This window comes from Sceloporus undulatus, chromosome 4 (assembly GCF_019175285.1).
Source record: "Sceloporus undulatus isolate JIND9_A2432 ecotype Alabama chromosome 4, SceUnd_v1.1, whole genome shotgun sequence".
In the NCBI taxonomy this organism is placed as follows: Eukaryota; Metazoa; Chordata; class Lepidosauria; order Squamata; family Phrynosomatidae; genus Sceloporus; species Sceloporus undulatus.
In genome coordinates, this window is record NC_056525.1 from 239,504,877 (window position 1) to 239,526,662 (window position 21,786).

General features: G+C 41.8%; 1 protein-coding gene across 1 annotated transcript in view; it reads left to right on the top strand.

Moving 5' to 3' along the window:
* CCN4 (cellular communication network factor 4) overlaps window positions 1-21,786 on the top strand; it is a 41,656-nt gene that overhangs the window by 17,341 nt on the left and 2,529 nt on the right. The window contains exons 2-4 of the mRNA XM_042461442.1: window positions 12,991-13,288; window positions 17,548-17,805; window positions 19,878-20,071. Of these exons, the coding sequence (XP_042317376.1) occupies window positions 12,991-13,288; window positions 17,548-17,805; window positions 19,878-20,071 (750 nt within the window). The remainder of the gene's footprint in view (window positions 1-12,990; window positions 13,289-17,547; window positions 17,806-19,877; window positions 20,072-21,786) is intronic.

Below are 21,786 nucleotides of genomic sequence, written 5' to 3' on the forward strand. Positions count from 1 at the left end.
TAAATGGGTTAGCTGATCACTTCGTTCTCCCCCATGCTTTCCACATATCCTCTTGTACTGGAGAAAAGGGTGATCCCAAGGCAAATAAGATGATATCTCTTACATACCCCTTGCCATGTTCCAAGCCAATGTCCCTATCATCTATATTGGGGTGGTCCTACATCCAAACACTGTTTTGTTAATCTGGAGTTGCCATCTACTGAAATTGCCCCTTTTGTCACTTCCATGGTATCAAACACTTTGTACTTCATGGAGGAACATTAACACCCCTTGAGGGTATCTAACAGAGTACAAGTATCCAACCTACATATGGTTACTTTGTGCATATAGCAGCCATTGTCTTACAGCTGCCACCTACTGGACCTCTGTCCATCTGTCCAGAGCTTCTTCTTCCAGTATCACCCTCAGACACTGTATGAGTCACACCCCACTTCCCATGGATTCCTCTTTAAGACTGATAAATATTAACCTCTTTACAGCCCTAAGCCTCTGCTATCCAGTTTCCCATATCCTTATTTCAGTTAACCTTGTATGGTGTTTCTGATGGAATTGCTGCTGTGTGTTTGGTTGCACTCTTGTATATTTCTAAATGAAACCCTCTTTAGTCACCGAACCTTTAAGTTACCCAGTCTCTTGCAGGCCTCCTGTTGAGCTAATAATTCCCTCAAATATCAAGGAGCCACCGTGACTGTTGGTGGGGACTCCTCAAGTCCCCCCCCCCCTTTTTGAGTAAGAGAACCTTCTGAAAGCATTGTGTGGAACAGTCATATCCTTGCATTGTCACATTAGTCAGGTTGTATCCAGTGCTATAGTGGTCAAAACACTGACATGTTTTATTTGGCAGGAACTGAAATGACATTTATTTCTCCTCTCTGGCTTTCTTGTTCCTTATGAACATATAGTGGGCCCTCCTTATCTGCGGATTTGCCATCCACAGATCGCCGCATCCATGGATGGCAAGCCCCCCATTGTCCCCAATAAAGTCCTATTTGGTGCTGTTGCAGCTAGCACCACTGCTGCTTTCCTCCTCCTCCTCTTCCACCCAGTCCTTGTTGTCATCGTAGTCCTCCTCCTCTTCCTCTTCTTCCTCCTCCTCACCCTCTTCTTTCTCCTCTTCCTAACCCTCTTCCTCCTCCTCCACATTGTCCTTCACATCATCCTCTTGGAGTACCTTGGAGTACACAGGTAAATCCCATTAATTCAACAGGTCTACTCTACGTGAGACTAACAATAAGAGTCAGGCCATTATACAGTGGACCCTTGTTATCCGCTGGGGTTTGGTTCCAAGATCCCCCGTGGGTAACAAAATCTGTGTATGCTCAAGTCCCATTAAATATAATGACATAACAAAATGGTGTCCCTTATAAAAAATGGAAAATCAAGGTTTGATATTAGAAATTTATACTTTTTTTTAACATTTTCAAATTGTGGATGCTTGAATCTGTGTATAAAAAAATCTGTGTATAAAAAGGGCCGACTGTAGTTGCATTTCAAAGTATTAACCCAGTAGAACTCACAAGTTTAAACAAACCCAGCTGGTGAAGAAGGTTCAAGTGGGAGCAGTAATTCTTCCTCTTTATTTTGTAATAGTGAATTCTTTTTGCCTGACCAAACAGGAGGGAGGAAAAAACCTTTAGTGCCTCTTCTGGGAAAATGTCCAAGAATGTTGAAGCTCGAAGGGCTGATGCCAATCCAAGCAACTTTGAGGCCAAGAGGAATGTATGTGGGACTGAAAGGAATGTATGTGGTCCTTTATTTCTCATTTTAATTTGATATATGTGGGAATCTGCAGCCCAAAAATGTCTCATCCACATACTTCCTGCAGACATTACATGATGCAACTGGAAATCAGTCTTGCATCTCAGTTAAAAATAAAAATTTGGTCTAAGCGTCCCTTTTGGACAATCCACAAACTGCATCAAGTTTTTCAGTTTATTTTAGTAATATATATCATATTATGTATATATGTGTGTTTTTTTGTGTGTGCACACGCGCACGCACACACACACACAGGCAAGGGCTGAGGCAGCTCTGTGTTGGCCTCCACTGGTTTTGTCCTAGTGGCTCCTGGCTGTTCTTGCTTAGGAAGAGGAGAAGGAGGAAAAAGAAGAGGAGGAGAATCTGCCACACCTGCCTTTCTTGCCCTGGCCAAACCAGCCTTGTATTCCCAGGGATGCCACCTAGTAAGTAATGACAACCCAACAACCCAGGAATTTGAGGGAAGATATTTTTTTTTTTTTTTTTTTTTTGCAGGGGGGAGCATCTTGTGCATGGAAAAGCTGAGCATTGGTGGGGGTTACAAGGCATCACACACATGTGTGTTATTTTCCCAGTTCCCATAACAACTGCCTCCCTTCTGGCTGGCAAGATGTATAACCATGAGGGTGACACAATGAGCCTCACTGGGCTCACACAAAGCCTAGTGATGCCACTGGTTGGAATGTTTTTTCTTGTACTATGAGTCTATGAGCAAAAGCATCTGAAGTCTATGAAAGCTCGCGTTGCCAATTTCTTTCAGTTAGTCACAAAGGTGCTACAAGATATCTCTACATATGAGTCTGTTAGTTCAGTTCCGGTACTCTGGAGCCCCAGAAAACATGCTCACTTCATTTTCCACATGAAAGCTCTTCATATATTTAAAGGTGGCTTGTCATCATGCCACATAATTTAAAATGTCATTCTTTTGATAAGATTTCTAATGCCCAGGAGCAGGATGTGAATGCTATAATAGTCTGACATTTTTATTCCCCAACAATTGGTGCTTCTGTCTCTGATACTGGAGACTGTGGCTGGAATCCTTTTTGGTCAGTGTCAACTAGTATTGACCTATTGAATCAAATAAAACAACATATAGTTAAAACTTATTGATTCAATGGCTCTGCTCTAGTAATGATTGACAATAAGAAGCCACTGATCCTTGATTGATCCGTTTCATCTTCACCAGAAGCTACCTATGATGGGGATCTGTGTTATATTTTTGGAAGCAAATTCCAGAGTTTTCCTATGTTCTATAGGAAGGCCTTTCCATGATTTAGGTTTCAATCATTCAGCTTCATTGACTAACTCTTTGTATGTTCTAATATGTTGTAGTCTAATAATTATTATAATTGTATATTCTCCACCTCATGCACCATGTTATACAAGTCTACACACACACACACACACTAACTTATCTTTTTTTTCTAATTCCCAAAGTTCCAAATGCTGTTGCTTTTTGTAACAGGGTTTAGAGCTTGTCCACATACAAGCACAGATAAGCTTCTCAGCAGAATATGTTCCCTTGAGGTAGGCCTTGTGGAAGGAGTGAATCAAGAAAACCACCTTTCCCCCAATCTGGTGCCTTTCAAATGTTTTGGATGACACCTCCCACTTGGCTGAGAGATGGTTTGATGAAAACATCTGAAGGTGGCCAAAAGCTAGAGCAGACTCAGAGTTGATATCTTTTTGTGCAATTTTCATTTTCTCTCTGGATGCAATAACTGGACTCTTGATTAGTGGCACATGCAGGCATAAATCAACTTTATACCTGTGTATGTCTGTTTTGGGGTTGATGCAGAAGATGATATTCCTTTCTTCCCTCTGCACAGATCTACCACAGAGAGGCTGTTGCCTGCCCACCCCCAGTCATTCCATTCCTGATAGAGAGCTGGGGAAAATCAAATAAACATCTGGCTATGTCCTTGTTGCCAGATGCAAAATGATTACATCATCCACTAAGACTTCTGTGGAGCATGTAATCATTTTGCATCTGACTATGGGGATGTAGCCAAATGTTTCTCTAATCTCCTACAGCTCTTTACCAGACACAGAATAGTGGTGATGGTAGTGAGGTGTTCGCAATGGCTCTAGGATACATCCAGGGGTCTATGAATGGCCATATGGAATTATTCTGACTTATGCATGAAGTACTGCAATTTTTAATCCTAATTTTAACTTGGAGAGTATATAGCAATATCAATAGCAAGTACATTTCTATACCACATATCAGTGCACTTAAGCACACCCTATGCACTTTATAATGTGTAAGCCAATTGCCTCCAACAAGCTGGGTACTCATTTTAGTGACCTCGGAAGGATGCAAGCCTGAGTTGAGCCTGAGCCCCTGGTTGGTATTGAACTCACAACCTTGTGGTTTGTGAGTGGCTACAGTACAGGCATTTAACCACTGTGCCACCAGGGCTCTTACTTAATGTTTCAGTTTGTTTTTTGGTGCTTGTTGATATTGTTGTTGTGTGCCTTCAAGTCATTTCTGACTTATAGCGACCCTAAGGCGAACCTATAATGGAGTTTCCTTGGCAAGATTTGTTCAGAGAAGAATCATAGAATCATAGAGTTGGAAGAGACCACAAGGGCCATCCAGTCCAACTCCTTGCTATGCAGGAACCCTCATTCAAAGCATCCCCTACAGATGGCCATCCAGCCTCTGTTTAAAGACCTCCAAAGAAGTGTGTTCTACTGTCGAACAGCCCTTACTGTCAGGAAGTTCCTCCTAATGTTCAGGTGGAATCTCTTTTCCTGTATCTTGTCCATCGCTCCAGGTCCTGTTCCTTGGAGCAGCAGAAAACAAGCATGCTCCCTCCTCAATATGACATCCCTTCAAATATTTAAACAGGGCTATCATGGTTTGCTATTGCTAGGAGGTTTGCCATTGCTAACCTCTGAGGCTCAGAGAGGGCTGCAATACTTCAATTGTGTTATGTTTTGCTATCTGTTAGGTTACAATCTTGATTGCCTTGAATGCGGAAAAAAGTCTGCTTAGATGGACTGTGCGAATGGGAACTGACAGTTTAGTAGGGGGAAATGTACCACTAGGTGGAGCCATGAGAAAAGGGAAAGCTGTTGAGAAAAGAAGCTTGCTGATGAAGATGGGTTTATTATTTTACTATTTTCTATGGAAAACATTTTTATCTAAAGCATTTCCCCCCTGGTTTTTATCAATAAGGGCTCCCAAGAGCAATTTTGCAGTGATAAATATGGAGAAAAATCCTTGCCCTCAGGTATGGAAAAGGTGAAAATTATTTTTGGTCCATTTTTTGATAAGCGTTCTGTAAAACTATGGTGCTTTCTGCACCGCCATTTGGGACGTCCGGAAGACGTCCCATTTTAAAAAAGGGGCGTCTCTTTTAGACGCCCCATGACCTAGTACGGACTCCGTCCGTACAAGATGGCGCCGGCCCTTCTACATGGCCGGCGCCATCTTTGCGTATCGGACGCTTAGCGTCCGTACGCGTCGCGCCGCTGCTGACGTAGCGAGCGCGCCCCTGGCGCCTCGCTACGTCGCAAACGCGACGAAAAAAGAAGCTCCATTTTGGAGCTTCTTTTTTCGGTCCGCGCGGGAGTCGGGCCGTCTGAAGGCTCCGGCTCCCCTGTGGATCTACTGGCGGCGGCAGCAGACCGCCGCAAAGCGGCGGTCTGTACCCCGCCTATATGTTTATTTACTAACTGGAGTGAAAGTAGATGGAAAAGAATTTTAAAATGGGGGGAAGCAAATGGATAAATTCATGTGTCCATACTGTAAGGCCTGGAAATGGGAAAACATGACTCACAAAAAGAAAGGATGAGCTGCAAACTATTCAGGTAGCCTCAAAAAAGTGGTTGTTGCTTAAAGAGCAGTAATAGTTTGCTTTCCTTCTGTCTTGTACTCTGCAGTCTGATGGAATGATTATCCTTCAGTAACAGCTATCAATTGATCTTACTATCAGTTCTTTGGCAGTCTAGTCTATTGAAATTCAGCACACAAATTGAGTGTGTGTTGGCATGCATAGGGCTGTCCTGAACATCATTCCCACAAAATTTCAATTCTGATAGTTTCCTATGTGACTAATGTACAGCTCTTGCCATTTTTTTTATCATTGGCTATGCTGGTTGGGGCTGAGAGACTTCAGCAACATCTGAATGGCCCCAGGTTCTCCATTTCTGCCCCATAACTTTTGTGTAGGTTATTGGGAATGAACCATAAAGCTTCCTCCCTTGCCTCAACACCTGCCTCAGAGAGGATATAAGCAAGCTTGCTTTTTTCTCTCTCCAAAATTCATTTTCCTTCTTCTTTTCTTGAGAGGAGATACAGGCAAAGGCTTCTATTTTCACTCTTGAGCAAACTGCAGTTCCATGATATGTACAAACTTGGATCACAATTGGTTCCAATCAAAATTAGTTATAACAAATCATGCTCAAACTATAGTTTGACCCATAGGTCATAGAATCGTAGAGTTGGAAGAGACCACAAGAGCCATCCAGTCCAACCCACTATCGTGCAGGAGCTCATACACTCTTGCCTTATTTATAATTTTGGTTATAAATTTGTTCTCTGAATTTGGATGTACAGTAATGCAAAATTGTGATTTCCACCCCCACCATTAAAAGAGGATCCTGAGACTCACCATGGCTTGCCCTGAGTCATATAAACCACTGTTTGAGTGACCATTTGAATCAAACTAGGATGTTTTCAAATACATGATATTGACCATCTCACTGGCTATAGTACATTTAGTTCCTTTCTCCACTGACTACATAGGAGGCTTGGGGCTTCCAAGTGGTCAGTAGGGAATCCTGCCATCTACCTTAAAATATGTGTGGTTACAAGTTTATGTCTGGTGTTATTTGACATCATGTCAGCTTTGACCTATGATGATCTTATGATTGAGAGACCTCCATGAATCCCAGTCATCAACGACCTTGTCTTTTCAACTGGGAAAAAGCAACCAAGGAAAACTATGTATTTAATTCCATTTTAAGACAAAACAAAACAATAAAACTTTACATGGACAGAGGGAGGTAAGAAAGGGAGTTTGTCTGCAAACACAGACTTTGCAGTAGTTCACACTCCTATCCTCAGATCACCTGAGTTTCTTGCAAATACTTTTCCTTAAATAAAAGCAAGAAGGAACTACAACCTAACAGTAGCCTTGGGTGATCAGAAAGAATGGAAATGAATGGCACTGTAATCTCCAACATGACCTTGGCTTCATTTAATGGCCTTCAAAGCACTGAATGCAAAGCTCTGGGAGAATGTACAAACTACTGTAACTCAGTGTTAAATGCCATCCACAAAGGAAAGAGAGAGATTCCATTGCACTGGTGCTGGGAACTTTTGCCTCTAAGGCAACCAGGATGAAGGGTTTTTTTTTTAGATTCTGTCTGAAAGTAAAACAATGAACTCTTCTCCTTCCTTGAAACTCAAGCTTTTATGATAATTTTGGCATTGAAGCTGAGACCTTTGAAAGGTGAGAAACAAGAGAAAAGAAATGGGAAAACAAACCCATGGTAACTGTGGATCTCAGGAGATCAAATAAATACAACATCTATTAGGCAAGGTGCACTACTGAATGGATGGATTTGCTTGAACATTGTCCAAAAGAACATTGGCTAGTCTTCACCCTGTGATTCTGGCCAAAACAGTTGTATCTCTAAACATCTAAGTCCTGGGGTCCCACTACACCAGAATGAGTGGTCAGGGCCCCCCCAGTTCTCCTCATAAGTCACCACCCCTCACAGTTAGCTCAAATGCCTCTCTTTTTCTCTGCAGTCCCTCTCAAAATGGCAACTGGAAGTGATGCTTCATGCCACCATTTTGAGGGGGACTGCAGAAGAAAATTGCAGCTTTTTATGGGTCAAGTGAGTTTCTGGTGTGCTTGTGAGGATGGAACAGAGTTGTTTTTTCAAACCGGCTTTCAGGTGGGCTATGGGGTTGAGACCGCCATGGTCTCCTTGGTCGATGATCTTCGTCTAGGCATGGACAGGGGTAGTGTGTCCCTGTTAGTGCTTTTGGACATCTCAGCAGCTTTCGATACCATTGACCATGGTATCCTTCTGGAGCGCCTGGGGGAGTTGGGAATCGGGGGCACTGCACTCCAGTGGTTCCATTCCTACCTCTCGGGTAGATTCCAGATGGTGCAGCTGGGAGACGTGTGCTCCGATAAGAGGGCCCTTACATCTGGTGTCCCTCAAGGAGCCATTTTGTTCCCCATGCTTTTCAACATTTACATGAAACCGCTGGGAGAGATCATCCGGAGGCACGGGGCGCGGGGTTATCAGTACGCTGATGACACCCAAATAGTCTTCTCTATGTCTCCGACTGATTCAGTGACCAAGGATGGCATCTCTCCTCTCGTTGCCTGTCTGGAGTCGGTAATGGGCTGGATGAGGGAAAACAGACTCAGTTTGAATCCAGAGAAAACGGAAGTGCTCGTGATAGGTTCCCTGGGATCAGGGATGGCGCTGTTTCCACCTGTCCTGAACGGAATCACGCTTCCCGTGAAGGACTCTGTTCGCAGTCTGGGGGGTGCTCCTTGACTCGTCGCTCCACCTTACATCGCAGGTGGATGTGACGGTCAGGAGCACCTGTTATCAGCTTCGGTCCATACCTGGGCTGGGGGGGCCTTGAAACGGTAGTACATGCTCTGGTAACCTCTCGTTTGGATTTCTGCAATGCGCTCTACATGGGGCAACCCTTGTACCATACCTGGAAGCTGCAATTGGTGCAGAATATGGCGGCAACATTGGTCACTGGTACTTCCAGGGCCAGTCACATAACACCGGTCCTTAAAGACCTTCATTGGCTGCCTATTCGCTTCCTTGCGCAATACAAGGTGTTGGTCATCACCTATAAAGCCCTAAATGGCTTGGGCCCAGGGTACTTGGAGGACCACCTCTCTCCATACAATCCGCCTCGCACACTCAGGTCAGCCGGGAAGCAATTGTTAAGGGTTCCAGAAGCTAGATATACTACCACCACTCAGAGGGCCTTTTCTACCTCGGCCCCCAAGCTGTGGAACTCCCTTCCCAGCGAGCTCCGCTCGGCCACCTCGCTGGACCAATTCAAAAAGGGGTTAAAGACATACCTGTTCCAGCAGGCTTACCCCTAACCCCTGAAGTACTCCCCCCTCCCCTCTCAGAAGCATTTGTCGCTAGCTTGAGATTTTTTAGACTGTAGTAATGTAGATGTATGATATGAGTTAATTTTATGATGGTTTTTATGGTTGTTTGATGTTATATTGTTGTGTTTTAATATGCTGTTAACCGCCTTGATCTCCGGAAAGGCGGTATATAAATTATTATTATTATTATTATTATTATTATTATTATTATTATTATTTTCACATATTCTGGATGGCTGGGGGAAGCGGCCTGAAAATCACACTGTTTATTATTTTTAAAATAATTGGATGGTTGGAGGGCTTTGGGTGCTTCATGGGCCACAAAAATGACGCCCACAAGACTCATGGGGCTCACAGGCTACAAAATGGCCAACTCTGCAATTCACAGAAAGTAGGAAACTATTGTTTTAAGTATGGATGCAAATCTTTGGCTATGTTGTCATGGCATGAGAGAATGAACAATTTCTGCCTTTTTATCTTCCTAAAGGAGGAGAAACCTCATATTTCTGTATAGTTCTGTATTGCTATTTACACATCCTGAAGTATTCTCAGCATAAAGACAAAAGTGTGTGTGTGTGAAAATATGTTTTGTAGAAAAACACATTTTTCATGCTCATGCTGTTTCCAGACAGCCATGTGCATATTAATTTTGTGCTGAGTTTTGCACAAACATCCTGTACAAAAAAAACTTATACAATACCCAAGAGAGGCTTCTGTAAAGTAAACTGGTTTTTTAAAAATGAAAAATGCTTTCTAGAAAGTCATGTGGTTTTCTTAAATGCAAAATGAGAGGCTTTTTTTTGTTTTGGTGGTGGTTTTGAACAAAAATGAACACTAAATGAAGCAATGTTGTTGGGAGTGGGTTGTTGTTGTTTTTTTTACATCAAAAAATTGACTTTTGGTTAAGAAACCCCCTTTCATGCAATGTCTGCTCCTTCCCAGAAATCCACAATTTTATTTTATTTTTTGCAACATTGCACTTTTTCCTGTACAAAACCAGAATGTTTTCATAAAACAGAGAGACATGACTATTTGGGAATAGTGCTTTTTTGCCATGCAAAATGTGTGTGTTTGCATAACACTATTTTCATACAAAATGTACAGTACTTATGGAAGGAATAATTTTTCCAAAATACTTCTGGATGTGCAAACGTTAGGCAATAAAAACAACTTGCACAGAAGGGTCAACATTGTCCTATTCTTCCCAACTGAGTTTTCTGGGTAACTCATTTTTTGGCAGGGAAGCCATTACAGTGGATGCTCTTTCCATCCCTAGTTTTGGGACGCTATCTTGCTTCTTCTCAAGAGGTATGAGACATTAGTTCTCTGGAAAATCAGCCGATCACTGGGTCAAGAGGAAGCTACTCAAAGGCATAAGCAGCTGGAACTGGTCAGGTCAAGGACTGATCCTTTGTGAAGATGCCAGTGACCTGAGACATAAGCGGTTAGAACAATTTATCCAATAGCAAGTGATTGTGGCATTTCCCACCCTTCAGCCTGCAAGATGATGAATCCCCGGAGTGCAGGATTATGCAGATCAAATCAAATGACTTTACTCTTAGTCACACTCTTCCTGAACCACCTTGACTTCTTTGTTCCTCTGGGCAAAAGTACTCTTCAGAAGATATTTGGGAACCATTTCTCCCCCATGTTTCTCATCTGTCTAATATATATAGAGGAGAAATCAGACCCCGAGTCACTGCTATAGAGTTCAGGTCATGGTTGCCTTGAACAAGTAGTGGAAAGAATATTTGAAGATCTAATAGAGAGAAAAAATAATAATAAGGGGATTCTTGAGCATACGGAAACTCTCGAGATTATCACACAAGGGCTATTTACACTTTAATAACAGTATTCTAACGTTATTTAGCAAGAACGATACAATGGCAAAATTGCAACACTTATTTTCACACGCGTTGTAATAACAGGGCATTAATGATTCACGAATGGTAAAATAGCGCTTTTACATTCTGCACATTGAAAGAAAGGGTTGTGATCAGAGAGAAAAAAGAGTAATCTCTTACTGCTAAGGGACTCTTCTGTGACTCACAAGTGACACAGGAAGTGATTCTGCTGAACGGCAGCCTGGGGGACTGGGAGATTGAATGTATTTATGGACGGTTTAATGATGGATTATCAGTGGTGCTATAGAAACATGATTGCTTTTCATACATTCACTATAGCACTAATGAAGCGCTATTTGCAATCCATTAACACTTTTTTGTCATCAATGAGAAGTTAATAAATAAAATAAATAAACTTTATTCTTATATCCAGCCTTTCTGCAGCAGCAATCAAGGCAGCTTACATGACTAGAATAAGTTGGAATAATACATACTTTCAATACATAAATCGACCGCCCCCCTCCTTTGAAACAAGATTAAATACAATATAGTTTAAAAATTAAACCTGTTCAAATGACAGCAATTTTCTAGTAGAGGAAGTGGTTACATAAAGTAGGCAGAATAAAGAAATTAATTTGAAATTAGAAATTGCACTAGCATGACAATTTGATGATGGGACAAGTACGATATGTGCATGATGTCATGTGAAAATCTTCCTCTGATCACTCAAACATGATGAGACCATAGCACTTTTCTCCCATATCTTATCCCCCATGTGATAATCTCCTTTGTTGAGGAGACTCCTCTTGAAGCCCCTTTTTCACCCCCTCCCTGAGCCTTCAGAAAGAGTCAAAGGCTACTCCTACCCTCTTGGCTCAACTTCACAATTTTTTCTGTCCCTCCAACACAGTTTTTGAAGCAGAGCCAAACAAGTTGATCATCACTGGGGTGTTCCATTAGAAAGTGCATGACATTAACAGACATCCTCTGGGATCTCCTAAGATGTCCTGGAGAATTCCTACATTATCATGCACCAGCTATCAGAACATAGCCAGGAATTCACTCAATGGTTTCCTGCCTTCCTGTTCTCTTCTATATCACTGTACTCTGAGGCACGGTGCAGCTAAGAAAGGATCAGGAATGGGAAAGGGATAACTGAACGAGAATACCACCACCTGAGGTTGCCAAGTCCAGATTTTCCCAGACTCTGAGATTTTGTGACCAGAATGTGAGACCTAGGGATGACCTGCCCCATGATGTTACAAGGGTGACCTGATGTCAGGATCATGGTCCAGACATGGTCCTGCCATGCTAATTGCTGTGCTTGGGCATATGTGTGTTAATGCAGAATGATGGGTTGCACTATCCTATTGGTGAAGCTGGGAAAAGAAAAAAAATGATACATTAGAAGTGGCTTGGGCTGATGAGCAGATTCGTGGAGAAGGAAGTATGTGCTGCAAATACAAGGTTTTCCTTGTGGAAAGCTGTACCTCAGTATGGGGGGAGGGGGGGGAGGATGAGGAGTAAGACCCAGGAAGACAGCATGATTTGAATTGCTGACAAATGGAATGAAGACTTTTGTAATAGGTGAATTGTTTGGGCTCTAAATAGATAGTTTAACTGGGGGGAAAATATCTTCAGTCCTGATAACTCTGTACTGTGGTCAGCTCTTTTTACTGAATATTGGTAATTTACATAGTTTCACTTTTTGCTCTGGCAGGAATGAAAATTTGGGCAAATATTGTGGTTGATGGCTCTGGGGATTCTCCTATCTAATTACCACTGAAAGGCTCAGCTAGCCTAATAGCTTTCTCTGGCTGATGCCACACAGCAGAATTAATGCATCTTCACATTGTTTTAACTACCATGGTTCCATCCTACAGAATCCTGGGATTTGTACTTTTCTGAGGCACCAGCATACTCTGCAGGAAAGGCTAAAGGCCTTCTAAAACTACAAATCCCAGGATTCCATAGGGTGGAGCTATAGCACTTAAAGTGGTGTCAAACTGAATTATTTCTACAGCATAAGAACCTGCTTTATACTGAATCAGCCTCTGGTCCTGATTGACAGTGCTTCCGATGTTTCAGGCAGGACTCTTTTCTAGTCCTGCCTGGAGATGCCTGATATTCCTTGATGGACTTCCAACCAGTAACCGGGCCCAACCCTACCTTGCTTCCAAACTCCAGTGGGGTTGGATGTGTTCCACATGGCATAGTATGAATAATCTTTGAAGGCTTCTGATGTGTTTTTTCTTCTTTATCATTTAAAGGCTTTTCCCCAGAATTCTGCCACCAACGTTACTACCACCATGTCCCCCTCTTCAATCTCTTCTGTGACGGAAGCCTACACGCGAACACAGTACTGTAAGTGGCCATGTGAGTGCCCAAAGACAGACCCTCTGTGCCCAGCTGGAATCAGCCTGCTCACCGACGGTTGTGAATGCTGTAAAATGTGTGCCAAGCAAATCAGGGAGAACTGCACTGAAGCTGACATCTGTGATGTCCACAGGGGGCTGTACTGTGACTACAGCAGGGACAGACCTAGGTACGAAATAGGAGTGTGTGCACGTAAGTGAAGTACCTATATTTTTGACCTAGATACAGAACATTGGAAACTTCCATCTCTCTGACCGTGGGCTTCTATATGTTTTTAATCTGTGCTAGTTTTAATATTTTGTAAGTTGCCTTGATTCCCATTATTGGAATCAAGATAAATAGATATGATCACCACCACAACAAGAATGACACCATGCAGCAAGGCTGAGGAGCCAGAACAATAGGTGTCCTGGCTTGGAGATTCTGGAAAATGTCATGCAAGCAAGAAACTTGACCAAGTTCTATGTTGGAGGGTTAGGAACATGCAACTCCATGACTGTTTTTTTTTTTTTTGCTCCTGCCTGGTCATATTAATCCAAAAATAATATTTTTGCTTCAAAATGCTCCAATGATCATAAGGGAGTAATTTTACCACATTTAGGCCCAATAGATGACATTTTAAAAAATAGGCATTGGTCCAGAAGTAGAATATTACAGGTCATCCAGTGCGATATTGGGGAACATTTGAGGGCCAATGTTTTCAGCTTTTTAAGGGGTTGGTTGGTTTTAGGGATAGAAGAAAAAAATATATTCCCATCTTCAGATATTCTGAAGAGTGGTTCCAGAAGGTAATTGACTGCTAACATTACCAATGTCATGTACCAAGGCTCCTAAGAATGTCAGTTGAATCTTCTGGAAACACAGGTGACAGGACAGTGCTGTCTGCATCTGGGGGAACAGATTCTGCTTAGAGAATGCAGAGTAGGACATATGACATTAGCAGAGCTCTAACCATTCACCTCTACTAGCATAGTAGCAGGGAAAGCCATGGATGCTCTTAAAGTGCCTTTACTGGAGGCCTTTCAGCTGTTTGGGTGATTCTTCCATTTGGCCCCCCAGGAGATCTAATGAGAATTCAAGAATGAAACAACAACAACAACAACAATAATAAATTTGTATCCCGCTTCTCCAGATGATGGAAGTGGCTAACACTAAAAGCATCTCTAAAATACAACAATCGCTTGCTACCATTCTATCCCAAACCCTCCCTAACCCTCCCACCCACAATAAAATACAATTAAATTATTAAGCAGTTATTAAAACAATTATTAAAATTACAAGGCAGAGGTAGTTAGGGAAGTTGTTCAATGTTATGTTAAGATATGGGCTTACTAATAACATACAGCCTAGTGCTACTGTGAACCATTCAAAGCAAGCGTTAGATAGAGGAAGATGGGAAACCATGTGTATGTCTATGATCTTTTCTGATGGAAACTGAACACAGATAGTTGTTTCCAGGAGTTAGCAAAAGGTGAAGTAGTTCTAACAGCTGTGAAGGAGATAATTTTTGATATTCCTTCTGAAAACAAAAAAGACCTCTACAAATCTGGAAGACTGTTAAAACAGGATAAGATGCTCAAGCAGGTGATGGCTTTGCACCTCCAGGCAATATTAGGTGATGGTTGAGATCTTACATTGAGGAGGTAGAGAAAAACTTTATGCTCGTGGAGTCACCCAACCATTTTGCAACACTTTCATGTTGGTGAATGACTATCTCACAGGCCAATGAGAATCAGTGTGCAAGCATGTGCAGTGGTACAACATACATAACTCCACTTCTGCAACCTAAAACTGAATGCACAGGTTCTGCACTAGATAAAATGTCCAACCACTTCTGTAAGGGAACATATGCATGCTTAAGTAGATAGGGGAAATTCCACCCAATGTTGACTTTGTTGTGTTCCTTCAAGTCATTTCCAACTATACTAAGTGGAGAGCCAGCGTGGCATAGTGAGCATTGGACTGTGACTCTGGAGACCAGGGTACGACCCCCTGCTTGGCTATGAAACCTACATGGATGAGTCACATGCTCTCATCCTCAAGGGAAGGCAATAACAAATATCCTCTTAACAAATCTTGCCAAGAAAACCCCATGATAGCTTCCCTTAGGGTTGCCATATGTTGGAAACAACTTGAAAGCACACAACACATGCAACTGCATTAATTCTGTTGTGCAGATGTAGCCTTTGATGACTTTTTAGCAACTTGTGTTTGCCGAGGTTTCTAATTTCTCATGAAAATTGTTCCCTTGTTTCAAATATGTATTAAATTGCGCAGTTATTTTGCTTGCTTTTTTCCTGTCTTTGACTATTTCTAAGAAACTGATTGACTAATATCAATTATATTTACACTCCAGCTTCCTGTGAACAAAACAGCACTCAAGGTGGCTAACGATAATTTATTTTATAACCCCACACATTTAAAATGAATTAAAAACAGATTGAAAGCAAATTTAATACTGAGTGGACAATAAAACCACTAAAATTATAACATGAATCAAACAATTAAAGGAAACAATAGTCATCAGAGCTGATTGATAATATACTTACAATTTAACATTCAAGAAGTTGATTGGGGAGGGTGATGAGAGGGATACTTTAGTTGTGTTTTAGTGTTTTTTCCTGTGTATTTTTCTTTCTTTTCTTTTTTCTTTCTTTCTACTCTCCTTGTGGTAACTTCTATTACTTTTTTCTGTAATAATTAAACTTTAATAAAAATTAATTTAACATTTAAAATACTATAATGTCATCATGACTATAATGATGGAGCTCCATTGTTATGGCTGATAATGTTCCACCAAAATCTACCTTCATTGGGTGACATTGCCTTGACCAAAGCATTTCTAAGGCACCAGGGATCAGAGCACGGGGGTGCTCTGCAGCCCTCTCCTAGTTGAGGATGCCTTGGGGTCTTGCCACAACTGTTTGTTTCAAGGCACCCCCAATCTAGGAGCGCAGTGTGGACATCATTTCCCAGCACTCTGATCTCCAGTACCTAAGAAATGCTTCTTTGCATTTGTCCCCCAATGACTGTTGCTAAAGCCAAACTTAGCTCATCACTATACCCACATCTCTTGCATTTCCATAATTATTCATACAGTCTAATTATAAAAGTCCTTCCTGGGCATAATTTTACTCCATGTGTAATAATTTATTTAGTTAAGCCCAATGCAGACTGCCGGAAAGCGTCAGTCTGGGGCCGATTTTAGGGCTCAGGATTGCGGAGTGACCGCATGCTCCTGAGCCCTACCTACAGGCGCCATCATGGCACTGCCCCATCCACATGGGGGCTGCTATCATGGAGCAAGCACAGCACAGCGTCTGCATGTCATGGCACCACACTTGCATCATCGACGCACAACAGTGCAAGACAGTGCACTCATGGCATCCGGGCATGCACCAAAAAGAACCCGCTTGTAGCACTTTTGGGACTAACTATATAGAAAAAGCAGGTAAATAACTAAGGGGCTTTTAGCAGGTTCTTTTTGGTGTGGAGGGAGGCAACATGGTTTGGCGGTCTGTCGAGTCCCTTAGTTATTTACCTGCTTCTTCTATATAGTTAGTCCCAAAAGTGCTACAAAATCCCCTTGCATACTGATATTCCAGACTAACACAGCTACGTATCAAAAAAAGAACATACAGTAGGCCTTACACATTTTCTGAGGTTAGGGGCACAGGACCCCCATGAAAGTGGGGAAAATGCAAATAAAAACCCACTATTTATTTATTACCTGAATGAACACATCTCTAGGAATCTCTATGTCCTCCAGCATAAATCCACTGGAAGTTGATTATAGAATCGTGTCGGAAGACCTACAAATGCCTAGAGAAGTGTTCTCTCTCTAGGAGGCCCTAGGTCCTCTAGCAGAACTTCCAATGGCAGTTGGCTACAGAATCATGCCAAGGACCTAGAGATTCCTAGAGAAAACACAACCAAATCCTTGAATAAGCAAAAGTCAAGCCGCAAATGTAGAGGGCTGACACACTAAACAGGAAACACAGGCTTCCAACAACTATGGCTCTTTTACATTATTTATCTAACTCCCATTTACTGGTTTTAATATTTTGTAGGCTATCTCAGGTCCCATTATTTGAGAAAAGACAGAATGTAAATAACTACCTTGAATCCCATTTTGGGAGGAAGACTGGATATCAATCCAATAAATAAATAAAAACAAAAATAGTATTGTCACTACCACAACAATAATGAGTATGCTGGGACTTGGGGATTCTGGAAGATGTAGTATAAGCAAGGAACATTTCCAAGATGTTTATTGAACAGTCAGCTGCCAGTCCTTTCAGGAGAGATGTCACCTTATCCTTTTCCTTAGCGAGCAAGATTTCTTTGGTCTGGCCTTGGTTAAGTGGGCATGTTATCAGCTTGAGCTTTCACTGAACACCAGCCAAATCTTTGTGCCCTTTCATATCCATCTTTTCCTACCCCTTCTGTAGAAATTGTCGGTGTGGGCTGTGTCCTCAATGGCATCAGGTACAAGAATGGTGAATCGTTCCAGCCCAATTGCAAATACAACTGCACTTGCATCAATGGTGCAGTGGGCTGCATCCCACTATGTACGGACTTCAAGCCACCCCTTGTCTGGTGTCCCCATCCTCGGCAGATTAAGATGACAGGCCAGTGCTGTGAACAGTGGGTCTGCGACGACACAAAGAAAATCAGGAAGACCTCTCCACGGCACATCTCTTCTGCAGGTATGGGGTTGGGACAATGCAGTGAGGAGAGACAACAGAAATGTGAGACCATGGCTCTAGTATCAGTGGGGGCAGAAAATCCACTTTGAGTTTTGTTCTAAACTTGAAACTGCTGTCCAAGTTGGTGGTCCTATTGACAGCACCTTGGCTAGATTGTTTAAAGTTTGGACCAAAGCACAGAACACATTGTCACCTCACTAAAGACCACTGGAGAACAGACAGAAAGATAAGAGGAGAATGAAGACATCATGCCAAACTGCATGGAATTCCAAGTAACTTCCTTATTTTCTTTAAGAACAACAACAACAACAACCCAGTCATTGGAGAGACAAGTGAAGAGCAGTGGGTGGCAGATGGGAAAAACATACTTACATTGTCTTCCCAGCTGGCCATCTTTCTGCTCTGCTTCTTTCTTACCATCATGCTTAGCCTGCTGCAAGACAAGTGTAGCAGAAAGCATTAAAAATTCTCTTGCTCCAACATCAACAGCCCAGTTCTGTCCTTCTCTGCAGCTGTAATATATATCTGGATGTTGTTGTTGATGCTGTTGTGTACCTTCAAATTGTTTCCTACCTATGGAGACCCTAAGATGAACCTGCCATGGGGTTTTCTTGGGAAGTTGTTCAGAGAAGCTTTTCCATTGCCTTCCCCTGAGGCTGAGAGCATGTGACTTGGCCAAGATCACTCAATGAGTTTCATGATAGAGCTGGGAATCAAACCCTGGTCTCCAGAGTCATAGTCCAACACTATGCCATGTTGGCTCCCTATACCTAGATACTCCATAGAATAACTGTTAATTCAAGATGCCATTATCTTTCCTTCTAATAGCAAACTCAGATGGTTGAGTGCCAACAGGACTGGAGGGGAAACAGGGCTCCTATGAAACAAGAGGAAGGTGGCGACATTCTGATTACAAATGCAATGACTGCATCCTGTTGGTGAATTACAATGGTCATTTGGTCATTGTGCAGGTTGGAATTCTGTTCAGACTGTGTAATGACCAGAATGCCCCCCCCCCCCATTCACCTTATAAACAGTGCACAGACATCCGCAACATGGCCATTTCTATGTTGTAAGAAAGCGGGAGGAGGAGCAGGGACACCCTCAGCTCTATTCCTGTAGCTAGATGTGATACAAAGGTATCATCTGTGGGTACTTCCCAAGTACCCTTGGAGAAATACAGAAAAATTCCTGAATAAATCCCTGGACACTCTCCAACAATGGCCATGTTGGGAGGAGGATGCACTGCTTGCAAGATGAATTTGTGGGGTAGCATTGGTGGAGGGAGCTGCAGAGACTGAAGGTGCATCTACATTTGAAATAATGTACTTTGACAGCACTTTAAGTGTTGTAGCTCCATCCTATGGAATCCTGGGATTTGTAGTTTTACAAGTTCTTTTGCCTTCATTGCTAAAGCATGCTAGTGCCTAACAAAACTAGACATCACACAGTTTTGTAGGATGGAGCTATGGCTGTTAAAGTGGTGTCAAACTGCATTATTTCTACAGTTTAGATGCTCCCATAGCGACATGACACATGGACATTTCCCAATGCAGCATCATGACCATATTTTTAAAATAATTAGAAAAGACTCATGTTTTCCCTTGCTTTTGAAAAGGGCCCAATGAAAGTGATGGGTAGGAGAAACAGAATACAGCTTGAGACTCCCTTATCTGGAATTCCAAAACCCAATATATTCCAAAGACCCAAACCTATTTTATAGGTAGATGAGATAGTGACACCTTTGCTTCCTGATGGTTTTGTTTCACGCACAAAATTAATTTTAAAATATTATATAAAATTACCTTCAGACTATGAAACATGAAGGAATTTCGTGTTTAGATTTGACTCCCATCTCCAAGATATCATCATGTATGTATATATGAATACAGATATTCCAAAATCCCCAAAAATCCAAAATCCAAAACACTTCTGGTCCCAAGCTGTTCAGACAAGGGAGACACAACCTGTACCTCCTTCCTCCAGAATGCGTCCTGCCAGCAAATGTATAAGTCCATCCTTGCAGAAGATGTGGAAACTTACTGGATTCTATGTATTTCTTTGTCTTGCAGTTTATGAAGGAGAAATCGAGTCATGGCAGAAAAACTGCATCCTTCACACCTCTTCCTGGAGTCCCTGTTCAAAGACTTGTGGGCTGGGAATCTCCACAAGGATCTCTAATGATAATGACCAGTGTCGCATGATGAAAGAGAGTCGGCTCTGTAACCTGAGGCCATGTGAGGAGGATATAATCAAACACATTAAGGTATGGAATCAGGGCCACCCCAAGACATTTTGTGGCTGAGTCAAAGGACACGATCCCATTTGGGATCATGGAAGCTGGTGCATTCCATAAGAGTGCACAATGAATCAATAGCCCAAGCTATTGAATCCAATTCCCAAAATAGGCTGAGCACCTCACATGGCTCCTTTCAAATTTTGACTAAAAGCCAGAACAGATTTAATTCTCCTGTAAAGTTCAGACTAAAATCCAGAGCAAATTCACTCCCCTACTGACAAGGTAGTCACTAGTCACCACTAGTCAATATGGTGTCCCATTTCCAACTTCATGAGTGCATCCACACTGCAAGAAATAATCTGGTTTGACGGCATGTTAATTGCCATGGCTCAATGCTGTGGAGTTCTGGGAATTGTAGTTTGTTTTGGCGCCAGAGCTCCAATCCCCAGAATTCCTTAGCATTGAGCCATGGCAATTATTTCTGCTGTGCAGATGCAACCCTTACATAAAGACAAATTTTAAGTTATAGCTGACTTATTCTTCTACACTGATGAGGGAACAGAGGTGGAGATGTATGAATTAAATTCACTAATTCATAAGTTAATTAGTTAAATTATAAATCTAGGAATTATCAGTATCACACTAATTTATAACTTTGTTCACATTAATCAAAATTGCAAATTAATTTTATAACGTTCACTAAAAGATTAGTGTTAACAAATTAACACATCCATGAATGTATTACTCTTAATCTGTAAATTAATTTCTTAGCATCAATCATGTAGTGAACATTACATCAATAACCTGTTAGTTGCATGTCATTTACCATTTTAAAAAATAGGATGATGAAAAATAGTTACTCTCTCCCAAATTACCCCTAAAGTATTATTTTTAATAAAATATGAACAGTTAATTGTTATTGATGTTATTGAAACTATTAATGTTGATATTAGAATTACTAAAATAATGATGTTTAAAACTGTTATTAAAATTATAAAAAGTTATGAGTAACAATTTTTCATAATTCTTTATATTTAAACATCATTATTTTAGTCATTCAAATATTACTGTTAAGGAACTATGGGCAATTTAATTGTTCATATAGGGGCAGCGTGGCATAGTTGTTTGAGTATTGGTCTACAACTCTGGAGGCCAGGGTTCAAACCCCCACTCAAGCATAAAAACCCACTGGGTGACCTTAGGCAAGTCGCACTCCCTCAGTCTTAGAGGATGGCAATGGCAAACCTGCTCTGAAGAAACATGCCAAGAAAACCTCATGATAGGTTCACCTTAAAGTCACCATGAGTCAGAAATGACTTGAAGGCACATGACAACAACAACAATTTTTCATGAATTGATTCCAAGCTCTGTTATTCTCCATAGGTTTTGACAGTAGGAAAGTTTTGGTGGTGCAGCTTGGGATATGTGGCACACCTACTTGATACCTAGATAAGGAGCACAACAGAAATGTCTGGTGAGGCCCCCATACATAGCACCTGAAACAAGTTGCCTCAGGCCTTGTTTGCACTGGACATGATATGCCAGGGCATCCCAGAGTATCTTGGCCCTGCAGCTGCACCAACATGCCTCCATTTTTGTGCCAGGACAACTGTCTGCACAGCATCCTACAGACCCACCCTGTGTATCTGCCACCACCATAGGTTACTCACTTCTGAGATCAGACCAAGGGATCCAGTAACAAGCAAATTGCTGGGCACCTCGTTCTGACTTCAGAATAAGTG